General features: G+C 41.4%; 1 protein-coding gene across 1 annotated transcript; it reads right to left on the bottom strand.

Moving 5' to 3' along the window:
* Positions 1-10,367: 10,367 nt before the first annotated feature.
* prdx6 (peroxiredoxin 6) lies at positions 10,368-16,868 on the bottom strand. The gene is made up of 5 exons (XM_073475695.1): positions 16,684-16,868; positions 14,385-14,541; positions 12,725-12,868; positions 12,283-12,429; positions 10,368-10,716 (listed from the first exon to the last, which is right to left on the bottom strand). The coding sequence occupies exons 1-5, from the start codon at positions 16,773-16,775 to the stop codon at positions 10,591-10,593; spliced, it is 666 nt and encodes a 221-aa protein (XP_073331796.1). The 5' UTR covers positions 16,776-16,868; the 3' UTR covers positions 10,368-10,590.
* Positions 16,869-17,846: the final 978 nt, after the last annotated feature.

Here is a 17,846-nt window from a genome sequence, read left to right as displayed (position 1 = left end):
ACTACGAGCAACTCTTTCACATACGAGTAATCGTTCAAGCCATTGTTAATATACAAAAATTGATTATAGTGACTTTAAAAGTATTATCGTCCCAATTTAAAGATGGCACTCGGGTATGTGATAATTCATCAAAAATTAAGCAAGTAGAATAACAGATGTTGGAAAGTACAATAAAAAAAGCCATTCGATCACAGTAATGAGGGTACTTGTGATTAGATTGTTACTTCCCTTCCATGTAAAGCGCTTCAAGCTGCCAAATAAGAGTCCTTCAACTGTGTGGTAGTATTGGTATATAACACTATTCAGTGTGGTACAGTATAAGTATTGTTTCTGCTGTATTTAGAGCTCCCAGCAGAGTAGTAACCACAGTCAATGCAATAAAACAAAGACCTCTGTTTAAAAAGGGCTCTGTTTGCTGTTAAAATGCTGGAGCAGTGATCTGTAGCTTTAGCCCAGTGTGTTCTGCAAAGGGTATCAAGTAGATTCTAGTTGCTATTTTGGAAGGTAAAAAAAAAAAAAAAAAAAATGCTCAAAATTCCCCAGCATCCACTCTACCCCACTGTGCCTGATTGTCAGTGCCCTGACATGAGAAAACCTGGCTGAGTGTGGGCCAGCTGGAGCGGCCCTGAGCTCCTCTGAGAACCACACTTACAAAAGGCTCACTGTGCTGGAGTGGCACTGAGAACTGCGCCCTGGCAGGCGCTCTGAGACTGCACCAACGCTGGGCAACACTTGAAAAGACCTGAGATTTTTCTGTCCGCTGTTCACCTCCATCCACCTCGTTCTATTTCACACTGGCGTCGCCCTGTCTTAGCTTTGTTGTCTGTCTCTGTCTGTGTCCCCATTTGTCTATATAGAGCATTTTCATCGGTAAATGACTCAACCTGGCTTTCTCTTTCTGTTTCTTATCTTTCTCTTTCCCCTTCTTTCTCTTTCCCTCTCTCAGTATCTGTGCAATCAACTTGTGATTTCCAAAATAGCTTGCCTTTTCGCACAGAAATCCACTGGCAGCGATGGAAAAAGAGTCTTATAGACTTTTATGCCCTGTTTGTTACAGGTTTTTGCATGAAATCCCCTGACAACATGGCTGTGATGTCATCATCGCGAGACGGCTGGACTGAGATCAGGTGCACTGAGGTGGAAGCATGGCACTAATCCCGCTATAAGAGGCCTAAATGGCACCCACTAACAAGCAGCAGGGAGGAGGGATAAAGTATTGGGTGCAGGTGATAAGAGGGCAGACGGAGAGAGTCAGGCGGCGGGGAAATCCCTGCTGAGGTCACACTCCTATTCTGAGGCCTGAGCCCCCTCAGAGCTCTACCCATCTAAAAAAAAAATCCCCACCAAAAAAGCTGTCAGAGGGCCAACACCTTACCTGATGCAACCTACCGCCATTATCCCACTCTATACAACTGCAGCCTCCGTCTCTCTATCACACCACAGGAGCAGAAACCAGAGGAATCAATGCTGCATTCTTTTTTAATTGGTACCAAGTCACATTTCCTTTTTGGTGAAAAAAACGTGTGACCCTGTGGGATATCTGTGACATTTAGCTGGATTTGTGATACTCTATTTCAGTGTAGTAAATCAGGCGTAAAGACACAGAGCCAAAGAATGTCTTGGACTGAGCCTCGGGTCTAATCACTTTATCCCTGCTTGAGACCGCGTCATTACTGTCCCAAACACCCTTTTACTAATACTGTATCGCAAGATGAATTAATGCGACCAAGGCCTTTGAGAGAGCTATAAATATCCAGGGTTACTCAAACAGGTCACCTTTTTTTTGGGACCATTCTCGCACCTACTGCCACTAAATCACTTAGTCAAAGGACAAACAGCAAATATTTGACTTTCAGTTTGTTTTTCAGTGTCACAGATAAGCTCAGATGCCACAAGTCAGGTGACTCCCAACTGGAAAGCATTGGTATCAGTTGTTGTTAATGTTGCTAATGTTGTTCATAAGCCTTTCTGTTGTTATATGGTTATATATTAAATCCATACCGCTCTCCATGCTGTATGATAAATATGGCACTACAGCCAGCAGCTTCGTTCGCTTAGCTTAGCATAAACACTGGAAACAGCAGGAAACAGCTAACATGGCTCTGTCTGAGAAATTCGCCTAACAGCCCCTGAAACTCAGAGTTCACACATGACCTCAACGACTCTGCCTGCAACTCCCCTCCAGTTAGTTGGAACTGAAGAAGCCTCTTGTATGAGAGGTGAATTGTCTTCATGAAACTGAAACAAGTCCAGTTGCCTACGATACAGCACTTAGAGTAACCATGACCTGGATGACTGAGACCCTTCTTCAACATAACAGCCCCACCTGTCCCACATTAAAAAGAATCATATAGTCATATAGAGATTTTTAAATGAGCAACCTAACTATTATACAGTTAGTGAGTAACATGTATGTATTAATGTATAACCTGACACGGCTTTCAATATGTAATAATAATAATAATAATTATAATAACAATAATAATTCTTGCTATTCTCATGTCACAATCGAGTTTTTTGTGATTTTTATATATGAAATATAATCAAATGTCCGCTGAATGTAAAGCAAAATGCTGACCAGCAGTGGGAATGAAGACCTTTTTAAGGTAACGTTCGGCTGCACCCTCAGGTGGGATACACCCACACCCACAGTTTCCAGAAAAGGGCAGCTCCTGACCCTTGATCCCCTAAAGTTTCGCGTCTGACTGGAGGTGGCGAGCAGCCACCCTCAGCGGCTCCATGTTCAGCATGTTAGCGATGGATTTGATCTCAGCATCGTGGCCAGTGGGTCAGTCCGAGGTGTGAAGCCACTGACCCGACATCTAAGCTGTTGTCTCTTTGTCTTGTTGCTCCCAGCAGACAAATGTGACCATTTGTTGGAACCCAAACACGTAAATCTAAGTCACACCGACTCATTCTCACCCCCCATTTCCTCCTCCTCCAGTCCTTTGCCCTACCTATGTATAAATAAACATGTGTACAGGCGGTCGACTCACCTTTCCTCCCCACCGTCCTCTACTTAAATAAACATGCGGGTGGAAGCGAGGGGTTAATAGGGCCAAGTTTAGGGGAAAGGAGGAGAAGGGAGGGAGCGAGTGAGGCATTGGAAGGAGGGGTGAAGGTGAGGGAGGCCCAGGGGAGCTCATTATACTCAGACAGAGGAGACATTAACTTACACACACACCTCCAAACTTCTTTAACACACACACAGAGACTTATTACTCTCCATGTGTAACATGTGCTGGCTTAAAGCCCCATTAACACACAAAGTTTTATAAGCGTACTTATTGAAAGCAGTTACCCAGAAAACTCACTGGTTCCTGGTGGGGTGAAGCCCGCAAGCTACGTTAGAACATGAGAAAGAAATATATGTGTGTTCTCCAGGATATTAAAGTGTGTGCCGCAAGACTTGGTATCTGATATCTGTCTTTTAAAGGTTTGTCTGACGTTTAAGAGCATTCTAACATCTTAAAGCACTCGGATGTTCTTCTTTAATAAGAAACTTTTTAAAATCTTTTTTGTGCTTTTCTAATAGCATCACGGTGTTCTTTCTGTCTTCCTCTGCCTCTCTCGCCTCTGTTAGCTTGGCAGTGTTTATTTACAAGTGCTTGTTTTATGATCATCGCTTTAATTGATAGTTAACCATGGCTCTGCTCTCCCACTGTTGGATGAACATAAACAAGTACTAAAGCAAAACATGTGTTACTCTCTCAGCTCTGTGTATGTGTGTGTGAGCGTGTGTGCGCACATGACCCGGCCTGTGAGAGCCAGGAAAGCCAGACTGGTTTCATTATGCTCCAAAGTAGCCCATTATGGTTAGGGAAAATCATCCAAACCCTAAACAGTCGCTATAGCAACGCCATGTCACCTCTCTTTTTTTTTTTTTGACTTTCTTCCAGTTTCTCCTCGTTCTTCTCGTCGGCCTCCTCCACCCGTTCTTCGCCCCCTCCTCCTTTACTCTCTCCACCACATCACACTCAACACGCACAAAGACGCAGAACCGCCACGCACGCGCAAACGTGGCGCTCGGTCTCTCCGAGCTGCACGGCCACCTTCCCCCCTGCCCTCTCACACCGTCTGCCCTCTGCTCAAAGAAAAATAAACCAGTGGAAAAGAACACAGAGGACAGAAAACAGCAACAGGGGTTTTGGAACTGCACGGCCTCTATCTTTTTCCTCTCTGCCACATTTTGTTCAACGTTTCTTGTTTCAATACAATTTTTGGGCCGGCCCACTTCCTTTTCTGTAAGGTCCAAGTCAGGTTTCTGTACAAGAGGTAACAGCAAGAGGAGTAACTGAATCAGATCCTGTCTATGGTCAGTTTCAACATGACTCTTATTACTACTAATATAACCTTAACACTGGAAATATTTTCCCTGCATCAGAACAGAAGTCACTTGTAGTCTTCTTTTCGACCCACTGTTGCAAACTCATGATGTCGGGTAAAACTTTGCTCCATTCCGCAAAACTTTATTTTAAATCCTAAAGTTCCCAATGATTCAAATTGTGCATGTAAAATGATGCACAACACAACTACAGTTGAATATATCTGTTTGATTGAATAGTGTGTAAACATCATGTGGCTTCAATGAAGAGCTGGAACAAGCACAGAATATGTGATACCATCAGACAGTGCGAAAGAAAAGACGACTTATACAACCTTGAAGCATGTCTAACTTGACATTCACACTGCGCCAAACCCCAGGCAGGAATCCAGAAATATCGTTTTTGAAATAGTTGCATCAATCAGGATTATATCTGGAGCAAATCTGAAGATTTTTTTCATATGTTTTTTGACAGGAGTACCTAGATACATTTAATGTTACATACACATAAAATAAAATATCCAAATATGCTTCATGCCGTATATATGGAAATATGTGTGGTGTTTGGCAAGAATATAACCAAATCTGTGGCATGTGGCATGTCAATATGGTGTACAGATACAACACTAGGTGATACTTTGACTTTTATATTTAACTGAAGCTTAGCTAAGCAGCGGAAACAGTGGGAAAACAGGTAGCGTGGACATCAGAGCTGAAATCAGAAAAGCCAGAGCAGTATTTTTTTCATTATACAGACAATATGGAAGGCCAAGCATAACAACACCGACTAAACTGCAAGTCTTTAAGACCAATGTCAGAACTGTCTTGCTTTATGGAGATGAAACGTGGCACACTACAAAGACCAAGTTAAGGAAAGTCCAAGTTTTGATCAACAAATGTTGTTGAAGAATCCTGAGAATCTGGTGGCTGGAAACCATTAGAAATGAGGACCGGGCCAAGAACAGTTGTTTATCAGTCAAAGGAATTATTCATGGATCGGCCACACTCTGAGAAAGCCATGAGGCCAGAAAGTTACAACTGGGGTAGACTTGAGACGGTGGCCCAAAATCACGTCCGATTGAAACAAGCAATGGTGGGCCTACGCTCCACCTGGAAGTAAAACATGATGATGATGATGATGAATTTTTTGGTCGGGTGCAATGTCTTCTTGGAGTCATAAATAAACAATATATTGTGTATTAATTAGTTTGTTTTAGAGATGTTAGTAGGTGGATTTTATAACTTTAAGACAAAGCCAAGAGTTAGTTGTGTTCCCTTATGCTACGTTAAGATAATAGCCGCTGGCTGGAGCTGTAGCTTATCATCTGCAAGCTGTATATACTGTATATAACATAAAGACACGAGAGTGGTATCAAACTTTTCAGCTGACTCTAGCAAGAAAGTGACTAAAGAGATTTCCACAAGTGTCACATTTCAAAGTTACTTAAGATGAAAATGGGAGAAGCTGTAAGTAGTATTAAAGTATACATATCCCTTAAGAATACTGAGACTGTGGCTTGAGGAACCTAAAACACACACAGGCACACATGCTGCAGACATAATTAATGACTTAAAGTGGTCTAGTAGTGCTGCGCTCAGTGGCAGGTCTGGTGGTCTGTGATCCTTATTGGCTTGTGTTTGATGTCTCCTCTTAATGGCAAAGTCCCCGGCGTTATGATCGCGCACACACACACACTCGTACACTCACACACAGTCACACTCACACACACTTTATTATGAGAGTAGCCATTTGCCTTGTCGCTGTGATAAAGCTCCTGGCGCTCGACTGAGGTTGTTTTAAAGCCCAGACACCCTTAGCCATTACTCAGGTGATATGCCAGCGGCTGGTGATCAATGTGTCTCTAATAGAGAGAGCGGGGGGAGCAAAAAGCGAGAAAAAGACAGCGATATTGATAGAGAGAGATAAAGATAAGCATGGAGAGTGATTGCACTTTTACCTTCTCATTCATCACCCCGTTCACGGAGCACTAACTGGCCCTAACCTGCTCTGCAGTAATAGCCTGTCTGGATGCTGTATTTACGAGGTGCCATCAAAACAATGGCATTTATCTAGGCGCTCGGATCATACACTTTCATCACTTTTATCATTATGTGTTCGCCTATGTGTGCAGGTGTGTGTGTGTGTGAGTCTGTTGAAAGGCCCATTGACCCATACTTTAGCAGGAGTGAGGAAAGCTCAAGGGTGAGCGTCGACTGCCAGGCGGTTAACGCTCCTTAAAGTTCAGCCAAATCCTGAGGTCAGCTTGCATGTTTCTGTGCCTGTCTCACCTTCGATTTGTTCATCTGTCTTTCAGTACTTTCATACCGCGATCACTTTGGATCACACGTAGGATGAAACGGCACCGTGAAAGAGAAAGAACTTGACTGTGCTGTGTTTTGTCTGTGCATGGGAAAGGGAAGCTGAAGAAGCAAAAACTCTGATAAGCGGGGTTGAGTGAGACGGGGGAGGTGTAATGTGGTTGTGTGTGTATGTGTGTAATGTGTGTGTGTGGGAGATGTGAAGACCGTGGAGGGCGAGAGTGCCAGCCGATGTAGGAGGGAGAGAAAAGAGAGGCCGCGTCTGGAAAGCATCAACCCATAGCTCGACATATGTGCAAGTACGTGTGTGTTTTGTTGCTCCTCTGGTCTCTGGCTTGTTAACCTGCAGGTCACGGGCAGCTTCAATGCCTGGCACACAGCACAGGAATAATGACCTCTTCCATAGCAAAGCACATGCTCATGAATAAACACACATACACAGAAATGTACATAGTGAGTGTGTTCATGGCTTTTTAATGTTGTTACCTCTCTACGTCAAAGGTCTGCAACACCTTTGAAAGAATAGTATGAAAGTTTGACAAATACGCTTTTTCGTTTTCCTGCTGAGAGTCAATATGAGAAGATTGATACCACTCACATATTTATGTCTGCTCCACAACTGCCAGCAGCTGGTTAGCTTAGCTTAGCATACAGAATGGAAACATTGGACAGAAGTGAAGCAAATATGTCCTGGATACGAACACTGCCATATTGCGCTGCACTGTCTGAGTCTGCACGGTACAGCTCAGTATTGAATTCCCGCACATACAACCACCCGCTTAATTGCGTATAGGGAGGTGCATGCCCTACGCTGTAGCCTGATGTAAATGCACGTCTCTGTGATGCGGACTGCTTCGATTGTGATTGTTTCACCTGGTAGAATCGCATTTTCCGAATTGTCCTGTGATTAGTGGTGGTGCAAATACCAGGGAATGTGACCTGTAGTTTACCCAGTAAACACACTGACCTCTTCGGCTGTCGCTGTCCCACCTGACTGGCCGGATGCTGCTCTTCTTGGCTTATGACCTGTACCACAGCCAGCCACCAGGGGGCAGTTGAGATTTCTTGGCTTCAATTTTGGGATACTGTCACTTTCTCCATCTTTTTACCTCAGTAGGAGAAACTGCCGGCTGTTGGCTTTCTCCAAAAGTTACAAAATCCACAACACTTTAAATTTAGTTTGTTTAATGCATACATGAGTATAAAGTGATTAATGTTAGCGATAATGTTTGTGTATCTACTAGCATAGAGCTTGTTTAGTTGGTGGGGATCCTCTTGTGGTTACCACTTGTCAGGAAAATTGGACGAAAAGTCTGTAAGGAAAACATCTTCTCTGAGATAAGACAAGTTTGCTGGGAGGCCTCTCTTTTCAGAGCAGTGTTTATGTCTTTGATCAGCAGTATGTGTGTGTGTGTGTGTGTGTGTGTAGCGTGTGTGTTATCGAGAAGGAGAAAGAGGGAGAGACCAGCAGCTGGTGTGTTGTGTTTTGCCCTGTGAGACCTGGCCCGGGCTGGTGTTGTGTTACATGTACTAGTGTTGCCGAGGTGAGGTGGGGTGAGTTGGCTCGATAGCCAAGAAGTGAGGGGTGACAGATGAACACGAGGGGGGGAGGTGGGGTTGGTGCTGGGCAATTAAGCCAGCGTCTGACACCCAAAGCGCTTCTCATGCTCTGGCACAGGCTATTGTAATCTGGAATTCGAGAAATGCATTTGATCGGTTCGGTGTTTCTGTGTGGGCGTTATTTTGGACGACTCCTGGGGACAAAACAGCCACCAGAGAAGGGAAGGAGAGAAGAGGCAGAGGAGGCTGAGGGCAAGGGTTACCTGATGAATACATGGACTTTTATCGCACATTTGAGAAGCATCCAGTGTTTTTGTCAAGAAGAAATGTAGTCCCCTACCGAAGCCCTGCACTGTAATAAAGAATAAAACAATATAAAAACACAATATCGCTCTGTTTCTTTAACTTTTATGGGGTGATACTGTTAAGTGAGCAACTGATAAAAAAAGGGAAGAAAAGAAGAATAACATTCCAGTTCACATTGTGTGGATGACAGGAGTGAAAAGGAGGAGGGCCCGGAGACATTTTATTTGGCTCTGCACACTCTCTGCCTCCCTCCTCACTCAAAGGGAATCCCATTTTTTCTCTTTGACCCCAGCATTCCTCTGACTCACAGTGAATGCAAGGCCAGAGTACGTGTGCATGTGTGCGTGAGATCAGTGTTCGACTTCAGACTACTTACAGTAATTAATACGAGCCTCAGTCGTGCAGGTTTGAGGTTTGAATAACTCAAAGAGGAAACCTACACCTCGAATCCTGGCTTCAGTGTCTCGGCTGCAGTTGAGGCCGACCTGCTGAGATGAGTTTAGTGTGGCTTCTTCTCTGTCTGCCATGGAGTGCTGTGATGATTCTGTGTATTTTTATAGAGGTAATTATTCTGTTTTTAATCAACTGAACTGAAATTAAATAAAGATGAATGTGTTATTCTCCCAAATCTATGCCTGACATTATCAAATCTCTGTTACCGCCTGTGCGTCATATATTCCCTGCTTACGTACTGGAGGGAATGACAGCCAGGTAGTTTAGTCATGTGGTTCTCAACCTAGGAGTGATCAAGAAATGATCAATAGAAGAGGAACTCAGAAAAAAACACACCTCTGCTACACATATTCATGTACACTTTTTAAACTGATCTATTTTTTTTTTACTTTTCATGTAATATTGGATAATTTTATCTTTTTGGGCCGCAAACTGTTACAGAAAACAAGTTTCAATGGAAAATGTCTCTTTGGAGGAACTTCTAGTATCACCTGATGTTCCAGATGTTACGAAGTCACGTGATCTTGTGAATCCAGCTGCCTGTCAAGGTAACTTTTAATAGCTCAAACATCTGAGATCAGGGCCACAATTACAAACAGCTTTTTGTAAACAGCTGACAAGCCAAAAAGATTGAAAACTGGTTTCATCTGAAGCAACATGTTGCTTTTTATACTCTCATGTTTTTATTTTGATTTCATACCTTAAACTGTAAGCTAACTAGTAACTATAGCGGTCAGATAAATGTATAGATTTAAAATATACATTTCCCTCTGAAATGAAATGTAGAAGTATAATGTACTATGAAATTGATATACTGTAGTCATAGTACAACTTTTTTTTTGCAGCTGGTAAGTTTCATCTGGGATAATGGCATTTAAAAAGGCCTTGACATGACGCAGAGAACAAACACAACTATCAATTTAGAAGACTAATCAATGGTACATTAAGACATTTAGACAGAAAGGGCATTAGCCTGTTCTGCTGAGTTGGCAAAAGGATTAAAAATGCAGAGCAAAGGTTTTGTAAGTCTCTGTGTGCTTGACAAAACAGCGTAGAGCTAAAGTTTATCTGAAAAGTAGATAAACGTAATGTTATGAATCATCTTTTAAAATGAATGAAAATGTAAATAAAGGAGTCATTTCAGTCCATGTGGTGCCACTCCCATCACTGCAACTGTTAACAGACTGGTGCTGTCAGAGGAAAGCATCATTGGGTCAATCACAGCGCGTATACTGCCACCTATTGATATACAGGAAGTACTGCAGCAAAAGCTGAGCGGTGATCTTTTTCCAATTTAGGTTGTAGGAGGACACCTAGTGGTACAGAAAATCACAGCAAAAGAAGCTGTTACCAAACTTGTGCTGAAGTGTGAACAGTGTGAACAGATACAAAGAATCGGAGGACGTGTGTGAAAAATGTGTTTTTATTGAAGGGACGTATAAAGGCACTGTACAGTTACTCCTTAAATGCTCCTGGTTCATTGCTGAACACAGCGCATGACTAAAAGAAAAATAGTCACTAAAGCAGATAGGTGCATGTAGGCTTTTGGTCAGTTATATATGTGAGTTATCATCCAAAGAGTTCAAAAGTTCAGTAAAGTACAGGAGGATGTAGTCTCTAGTGTGTTTTCAGGGCTGGGTGTAGCGCAGGTATTTCTTCCCAGAAGGCACCTCTTTAGTGGTCACACCGTTGGGGAAGAGATTAGCAGCCTCAGCCTCAGAGAGCGAGGGAATGACCATGACTTTGTCACCGGGCTGAAAGAAAGGGACACAGAAACAGAGAAGTGTTGGTCTAGTTTCGATTGCAGTAGTAGAGGAAGCCTTCACTGTTACTTCTGTGTCATGTGGCTTTTGGTCACTTTCTTCAGTGTTCCCATTAAAAATGAGTTTTTTTAACAACATCTAGCTGTTGTTTCTATGCAGGTTCAAGGCGCTTGTTGTTAGTCACGGTGCACAAAAGTTTCCTCTAAATGAATGTGATGTAATGCAAGATATATGTAAAATGTAAGATTGTTTTTGTTATAGTTTCTAGTGCAACTCCGCCAATTATACACATTAAGTGTGTTTACAGATCTTGGGGAGTACCTACTGCATATGTGAAAAAACTATTATAACGACTTATGTGGCTCCAGAGGACGCTGCATGTAATCTGATAAACTGCCTCCAATGGTGTCACCCAGTGGTTAGTTGCATTGTGGGTAATGTAGGCCTCAGGTTTTGAAACGCAGTCCACCAGCCTGGTGCCTACATAACATGCAACTTAGCCACTGAGTGACATCACTGGAGGCAGTTTATTAAATTACACGCAGTTTCCTCTGGAGCCACAAAAGGCTTTATACTACTTTTTCACATATGCAGTAGTACTCCCCAACACCTGTAAACACACTTTAATGTGTAAAATTGAGTTATCCTTTAAATTAGAGTGTCACTGATGTTATCTTGTGTTATTCAGTTCCTCAAGTGACAAAAAAAGGTTTTCTAAGTATTTTTCAGAGCGTTGCCCATTTCTCTGGGGAGAAGTGAGAGTCCAGAACTGTTATGTTGAAACTTCAGACCGACAGTGGTTTCTATACTGTCTATCCAAAACATGACCGAATTATTGAAGGGGACCAGTGTTGACTTTTTTTCCCAATTATTTTCACTTCATCCAACAGTGCAAAAATGTACTGGAAAAAGGAAGAGAAAGAGAGGTGGAGAGAAGGAGATAAGAAATGCAGGGGAAACTGCAGAAATTAAGGGAGTAGTTTGACATTTTTGGAAATACGCTTCTACATTTTGTTGCCAAGAGTAAGATAAGAAGATTGAAACCACCATCATATCTGTATGCTAAACATGAAGCTGGAGCAGGGAGACAGATAGTTCTGCACATATCCCTCCATAAACAATTGAAACTTACATAATTTGCAAGCTGTATAGGTGCTCATAGAGGGGTTTCGTCAACTATGGACAGAGTCCAGCTGCTGGCTGTAGCTTCATATTTAGTGGACAGATATGTCAATGGTATCAATCTTCTCATAAAAGTCTTAGCAAGAAGGAAATGTGCATCAACAGAAGTAAATGCTATCAGTGATAAAGCTGCCTCCATTAGATTAAAGATGATGTTAATGAGTTCTATTGATCAGATGCTGACGGTGGGTTTTCATAACATAATATAGGACATGGCAGCAAGTATTTTCTTCTACAGTAGTCAAATGATACTAAAAGTCAAATGCTGTGCCGTATAGTGCTACATGCGACTACAAATAGGTCAACGCATTTATTTTTGTTTCTCATGACTCCCCAAGCTACTGACTGACATGCACACACTGTTACACTGCGTACCTTCCAGTCGACAGGTGTGGCAACCTTCTTCTGTGCGGTGAGCTGCAGGGAGTCGATAACTCGGAGCAACTCATCGAAGTTCCTTCCTGTGGTGGCAGGGTAGAGGATGGACAGCTTCAGCTTCTTGTCGGGGCCAATCACAAAGACCTGAAGTGGGTTAAGGCAACATAAGATCAACATTAAGGAGACATATTCAGCTTTTTTGTACTATGAGAAAACTGCTGTGTTTTTTGAGCATTAAAGCATGAAAAATGTAACTGTCTGTTTGGCACAAAGCTAGAATTTTCTCTGATTTGATTGGCTCCCAACCAAACAATTAAGATGTCAGCTAAACAAAGAAGATGACAGAAAAATCTGTCCTGCCATGACTGTCTTCCACCTTTTATTGCCATTTCGCATGTGTTAATCTTGGCTCATGATCTATGGAGGACAGGTTTCTTACACAGCGAGCAGTGAGGGGCAGTCCATCCTTGTCTCTCTCATCAGGGTCCAGCATGCCCAGCTTGACGGACAGTTCTCTCTTGTCATCAGCGATGATGGGGAAGGGCAGATCGCTCTCAGTCGCACTGCTAACTGACATCACATCCTGTACAGAGGGAAGAGACACAGTCAGTCTTGACACCTTTGTTAATGTGAATGTAATCATTCTGTCTATCCCGGCAGACACCTCCATCATTGCAGGTTTGATGACTGACCAGAGACATTTAATCTTTAACTCTTGTGAAGGCCATAACCAGTGGTTCAATAACATGTTATAGTCCTTTTGAGGGCCATGAACTAAGAGGCCAGCAGGCACTATCACTGTTGAGCCAATACTGTTGCCTCACAGATCATCCGGGGGGAGCAAAGGGAGAAAACACCAGGATCTAATAGATCATAGTTTACATTTTTTTGGCAGGCAGGTGGTGTTTCTGCTGTAAAATAAAAACCTCACAGTTCATCTAACCGACACTTTCCCAGTGAACATTTCCTCTTTGACCAATCACGAGCCTGTCCGAGGAGGCGTGTTGTAATGTGACAACCCAGTTAAAAGCCAATCACAGTGAATCCACGTCTGCTCAGAGTTTAACCCATGAAACTGACTCCTGCGTTTCCTTATGGAAAACAAAGAGGCTGAATTTTTTTGTAATAATATTTTGATTATAAGTCAATTCTATAGCCACAAATGTTGATTCTTTAAAAGTTGCTCCAAATTGTGTGACATTTAAAAATGACTTGAAAATCTTTTTTCCATTTTTGAAAAAGTTGGAAAAATTAAGTGCCTTGAGACTTGAATTAGATCTTAATTACTTGAGTTATATATTGATTAAATCCCCCTAATTGTTTTACTGTTGTTTTTGTTTATTTGTTGCTATTAGTTTTTTATTTCCTCATTTAAGTGTGCTGCTTGGAAATATTATGAGGTATGTTTAGCAATGATATCGCCTGTTTGTTATTTGAAAACGCAGAATAAAGTTTTAAAAAAAAAGTATTAAATTAAAATTATATTTATATTATATTTTAAGATATATTTAAAGTTATATCTGATCAAATGTATTAAATTAAAAATGACTTTTAATTATATTTAAATAAAATAATAAAACTTCAATTTTTAAAATATTAAACTGCAGGAAACATATGAAAAAAATAAAATCAATCTAAATTTTAAAAATTAAAATGGACACATGGGCAGAATGATGAATATTTTATGTACATGTAATGAATGGATCTGAAAGATGCTTTTTTGGTGTCAGGAGTCATTCTCAGAGAGCTGAGACATTTCAAGTTCACCAACACTACAAACAGCATATTTCATGGATCCAATTAGTGGAGAGTTCTGCAGGCTCCCATCTAACGAGGCTTTAGACTGAATTCGGGTTACTGGGCAGGAAGCACACGAACCTGTCCACAAGAGATTAAAAGGTGGAGCTGGACATCGACACTGCTGTCATGTCTGTAGATAGTACGCCAACTCAAAGTACTAAAACATTGCATGTGAGCGTTAATTACCCTCGTTAAGTGTCACTCCACCCACAAAGTAATCCTTTCACCTCATTTACACTGTCATTAAACAGAGGTAGACATATACAATACATGTGTTTGTGTGTGTGTGCAACTCTAACCTTGCTCCAGGCTTTGTGATCCTCAACACTGTCAATAGACAAAGCAATCATCTTCACTCCTCGTTTCTTAAACTCATTGGTGAGCTTTGCGGCACAGGCGAGCTCAGTGGTGCAGACGGGAGTGAAGTCCCTTGGGTGGGAGAACAGGATACCCCATCTACAGAGGAAAACACACACACAGCAACTTTTTAAGACTAACCTTCCATGTTCCTGAGTATTAAATAGACATTACAAAGTTAATTTGAGGAGCTTTGATGTCTACAATTATTCTGTTTCAGGCGTGTTCTGCATTTGTGTCTGCTGTGGTTGTGCGTCTTTATCTTGAAGTATCCATGTTTCCTGAAAGAAAAGTAGCCCATACTTTTTTTCTTGGAGGAGAACTAAAAACTTGCACTTTTAAGATGCAAAATATTGCAAGTTCCGTTAATTGGCCGACTTCCTGCACAAAGTGTCGCTCTGCCCGCCGTGCAGTGATTATGAAAAACAAGCAATAATTAGAGATCATAAATATTTAAAGAGCATTTTACCACACAAAAATAAAACTGCATTGACAGCGTTTTATGCTTTAATTTTAAAATTAAAATTAATTGTTTTTTGCTATAAACATCTGGCAGGCTGAATCCAACCTTATGGCAGGCCAAGAGGCAAAAAGACTCAAATGTGTAGGAGTAAAAGCAACAGGAGTTGAGACAGCAGAAGAGGAAGACATGGTGATAAGAAAGAGAACAGACCGAGAACATCAAGTCCCAGTAGAAGAAATTCCAGCCACAGATTGAAGCAACAGGTGTCTGTGCATCTGGCTCAAGCTCAAGACTTAAATTCCGGCTTAAATCCAGCTGCGCTGAAGCTGAAAATGTACAACGTATGTGACATGGATGAAGGAAAAGACGTGCGTGAGTTTTCCTGCAAGAGCATAACTTGGCAAGCGTGTTAACTCTTGAAATTGTTGATTGACTACCTCAAAAGGAATCACATCACATGTGTGGATTTATTCTTCACTATGTTATAGTGTACCATCACATGAGGAACTAGAGGCAACAAAAAAAAGCTTTGCTCCCAACGGGCATTGTGATCAGCTGATTATAGAGTGACCAGAAGCTCAGATTAGACTGTGAAAGTCCCGAATTGCTCAAGCAGAACAAACCCTGAACATTGACGCAGTTTGTAAGAGGAATGTTTTCAGAGGCTGTTGCTGATTTAAACCTTGACAGGAAGTAAAAAAAAACAAAACATTTTTGGCTGCAAAACCTTCTGCTGAGTTCCCACATGGGCTGTTCTATTCTCTTTACTTGTACGCTTCAAAAGGGGGCAGTAAAAACTTTGTTTTTCGCTCTGCTGGGATGAGCTTGCAACTTTTCCACTCGGCTTCCACTCACACAAAAAAAACTCAGTCAGGCATTGCTGAAAAACAGAATGGACCTCATAACTAGGTCACAATTGCAACACATGGTGACCTCCCACAGTCTGAACATAATTTCCCACCAAAGAAAGAGTTTATTATGCAATAACTCTAACTGGGTAGTTTCCTTGATTTGGAAAGCAGGTTTTGCCAGTGTGGAAACTAGGACCAGTTACACCCTCTATTCATTGTGTGCCAGACCTCAATGAATGAGGGTGGAAAGGAGAATTTTGATGAATATAGAAAAGAGATTATCAGATAATAAGCTTTTAGAAAAATGTCATTCTCGTATTGTTCAAAAGAGGTCATCATTCTTGTGAAAATCATTCGAATAGCAATTGCATCAAGTTGTTGGGGCATTATAGACTGCAGGGGCCCACAGGGTCGACATGAGAGCTGATGCCAAGAGGAGATACAAGCACTGAAGCGCAGTTCCAGGTTCACACACAATACAGGCTTTGTCCTGCTCACACCTCACTAATATCCTGGTTGGAAAATAAAAACATAGCATAAATGAAACAGACACAAAGCCATGCTGCAATTGCTCCATTTTCATGTGTATTGTTACATTTATGGTACATTAACAACATTTTCTAATTCAGCCGAGTCATGCTTGTGTAACTCTGTTGTTGCAGCTCAGCAGGTGTCGCATGACAGTCACACACTGAGATCAAGAGCTCATACACGTCTGGACTGGTGTGCAGATCTGAATAAAACCAAGCTGCTTATCTTAATTCAGAGTTAATCCTTAATCATCAGATCAGGGAGCTTCCCCCTCAGTCTGACAACAAGGCAGCAGACAACCTCGACAGAGCCCCCTGACTATCAAAACAGAGCACAATGCACATTTCCAAACTCAGAGTAAACAAAAGCGTCGCTGTGTGATGCCTGCACACTTACGAGCCTCCCAGGAAGTCGTGAAACTTGATCCTGCCGACGGTGGTGTCGGCCTCGAAGTTGGGGAACTCGTCTCCCAGCAGAATTCCAGGCATGTTCGGCTCCTCTCTGCAGCTCAGACACCAGAGAAAGAAGGAAGGAAGGGGGACCTCTTGCCCGACAGGCCTGTAGATATCAGGACCACATGAATAGACCCGGATGGGGGCGGGGTTATCTGCCGTTACGTGACTCATTGACCAATCAGAGGCGAGTCGAAAAGCTACGACAGATTTTTTCTTTGAAAACTTTATTGAACGAACAACATTACAAACAGAAAATAAGATTTATACAACATATTAAATACAAAGTAATTTTATTTACAAAATAATAATTAGATATAATACAAATTATTTATAATCTTGTCCACCATGTTTCATAAAATGTCATTTCTATCAAAACATTAATTTTAATGTGCTGAAAAAAGATGAATGGGTTTTGGACATTGACAGAAATGAAAGGATAAACATGATAACAACAATATTCAGTACAGTTCTTACTGACAACACTGAAATAATAAAAAACAACAATTAAGTGATCCTTATTACAAGTATTGCCCAGTGTTGTGATGAGTAGGCTACTCAAAAGTAATATTGAAGTAAAAGTAAAGATATCATCTTACAATATAACTGTGGTAAAAGTTGAAGTCACACATACGAAAGGCATGTGAGTTAACGTTTTAAAGTATTTCATATTCAATGTACTGTAATTGTCTTCCAATATATGTACTTATGTATCAAAGTACAAGAAAAAGGAAATTATATACATGCCTGTATACTATGGGTTGACTGATTATGGCCAATTATCAGAGCCAATATTATATCCAATATTCTTTAAATCCAATTAAGCCAATAAAATAAATATTTTTTACCATTTGATGCAGAGTGTACTCTGCAAGATAACCAAGGAGTACATGTTATATCCCATCACTGGTATTATTTGTATCTTCAATTCCTGATATATCTTATTCCTTTGTGTCATACAGCTCTATTGTTGTCCAGAAGCTATTAGAACCTATATATTAGTGTGCCCACACTGTTTTACTGGGTAAAATATTTAAACATTTCCATGAACAAGAGGACTCATTTTGAGTCAGTCCCTGTTAAATACTCAGTAGCACACCTCCACTG

This window comes from Pagrus major, chromosome 11 (genome assembly GCF_040436345.1).
Source record: "Pagrus major chromosome 11, Pma_NU_1.0".
NCBI classification, from domain to species: Eukaryota; Metazoa; Chordata; class Actinopteri; order Spariformes; family Sparidae; genus Pagrus; species Pagrus major.
Note: the sequence above shows the minus strand (reverse complement) of the source record. Positions and strands in the feature narration are given on the sequence as shown.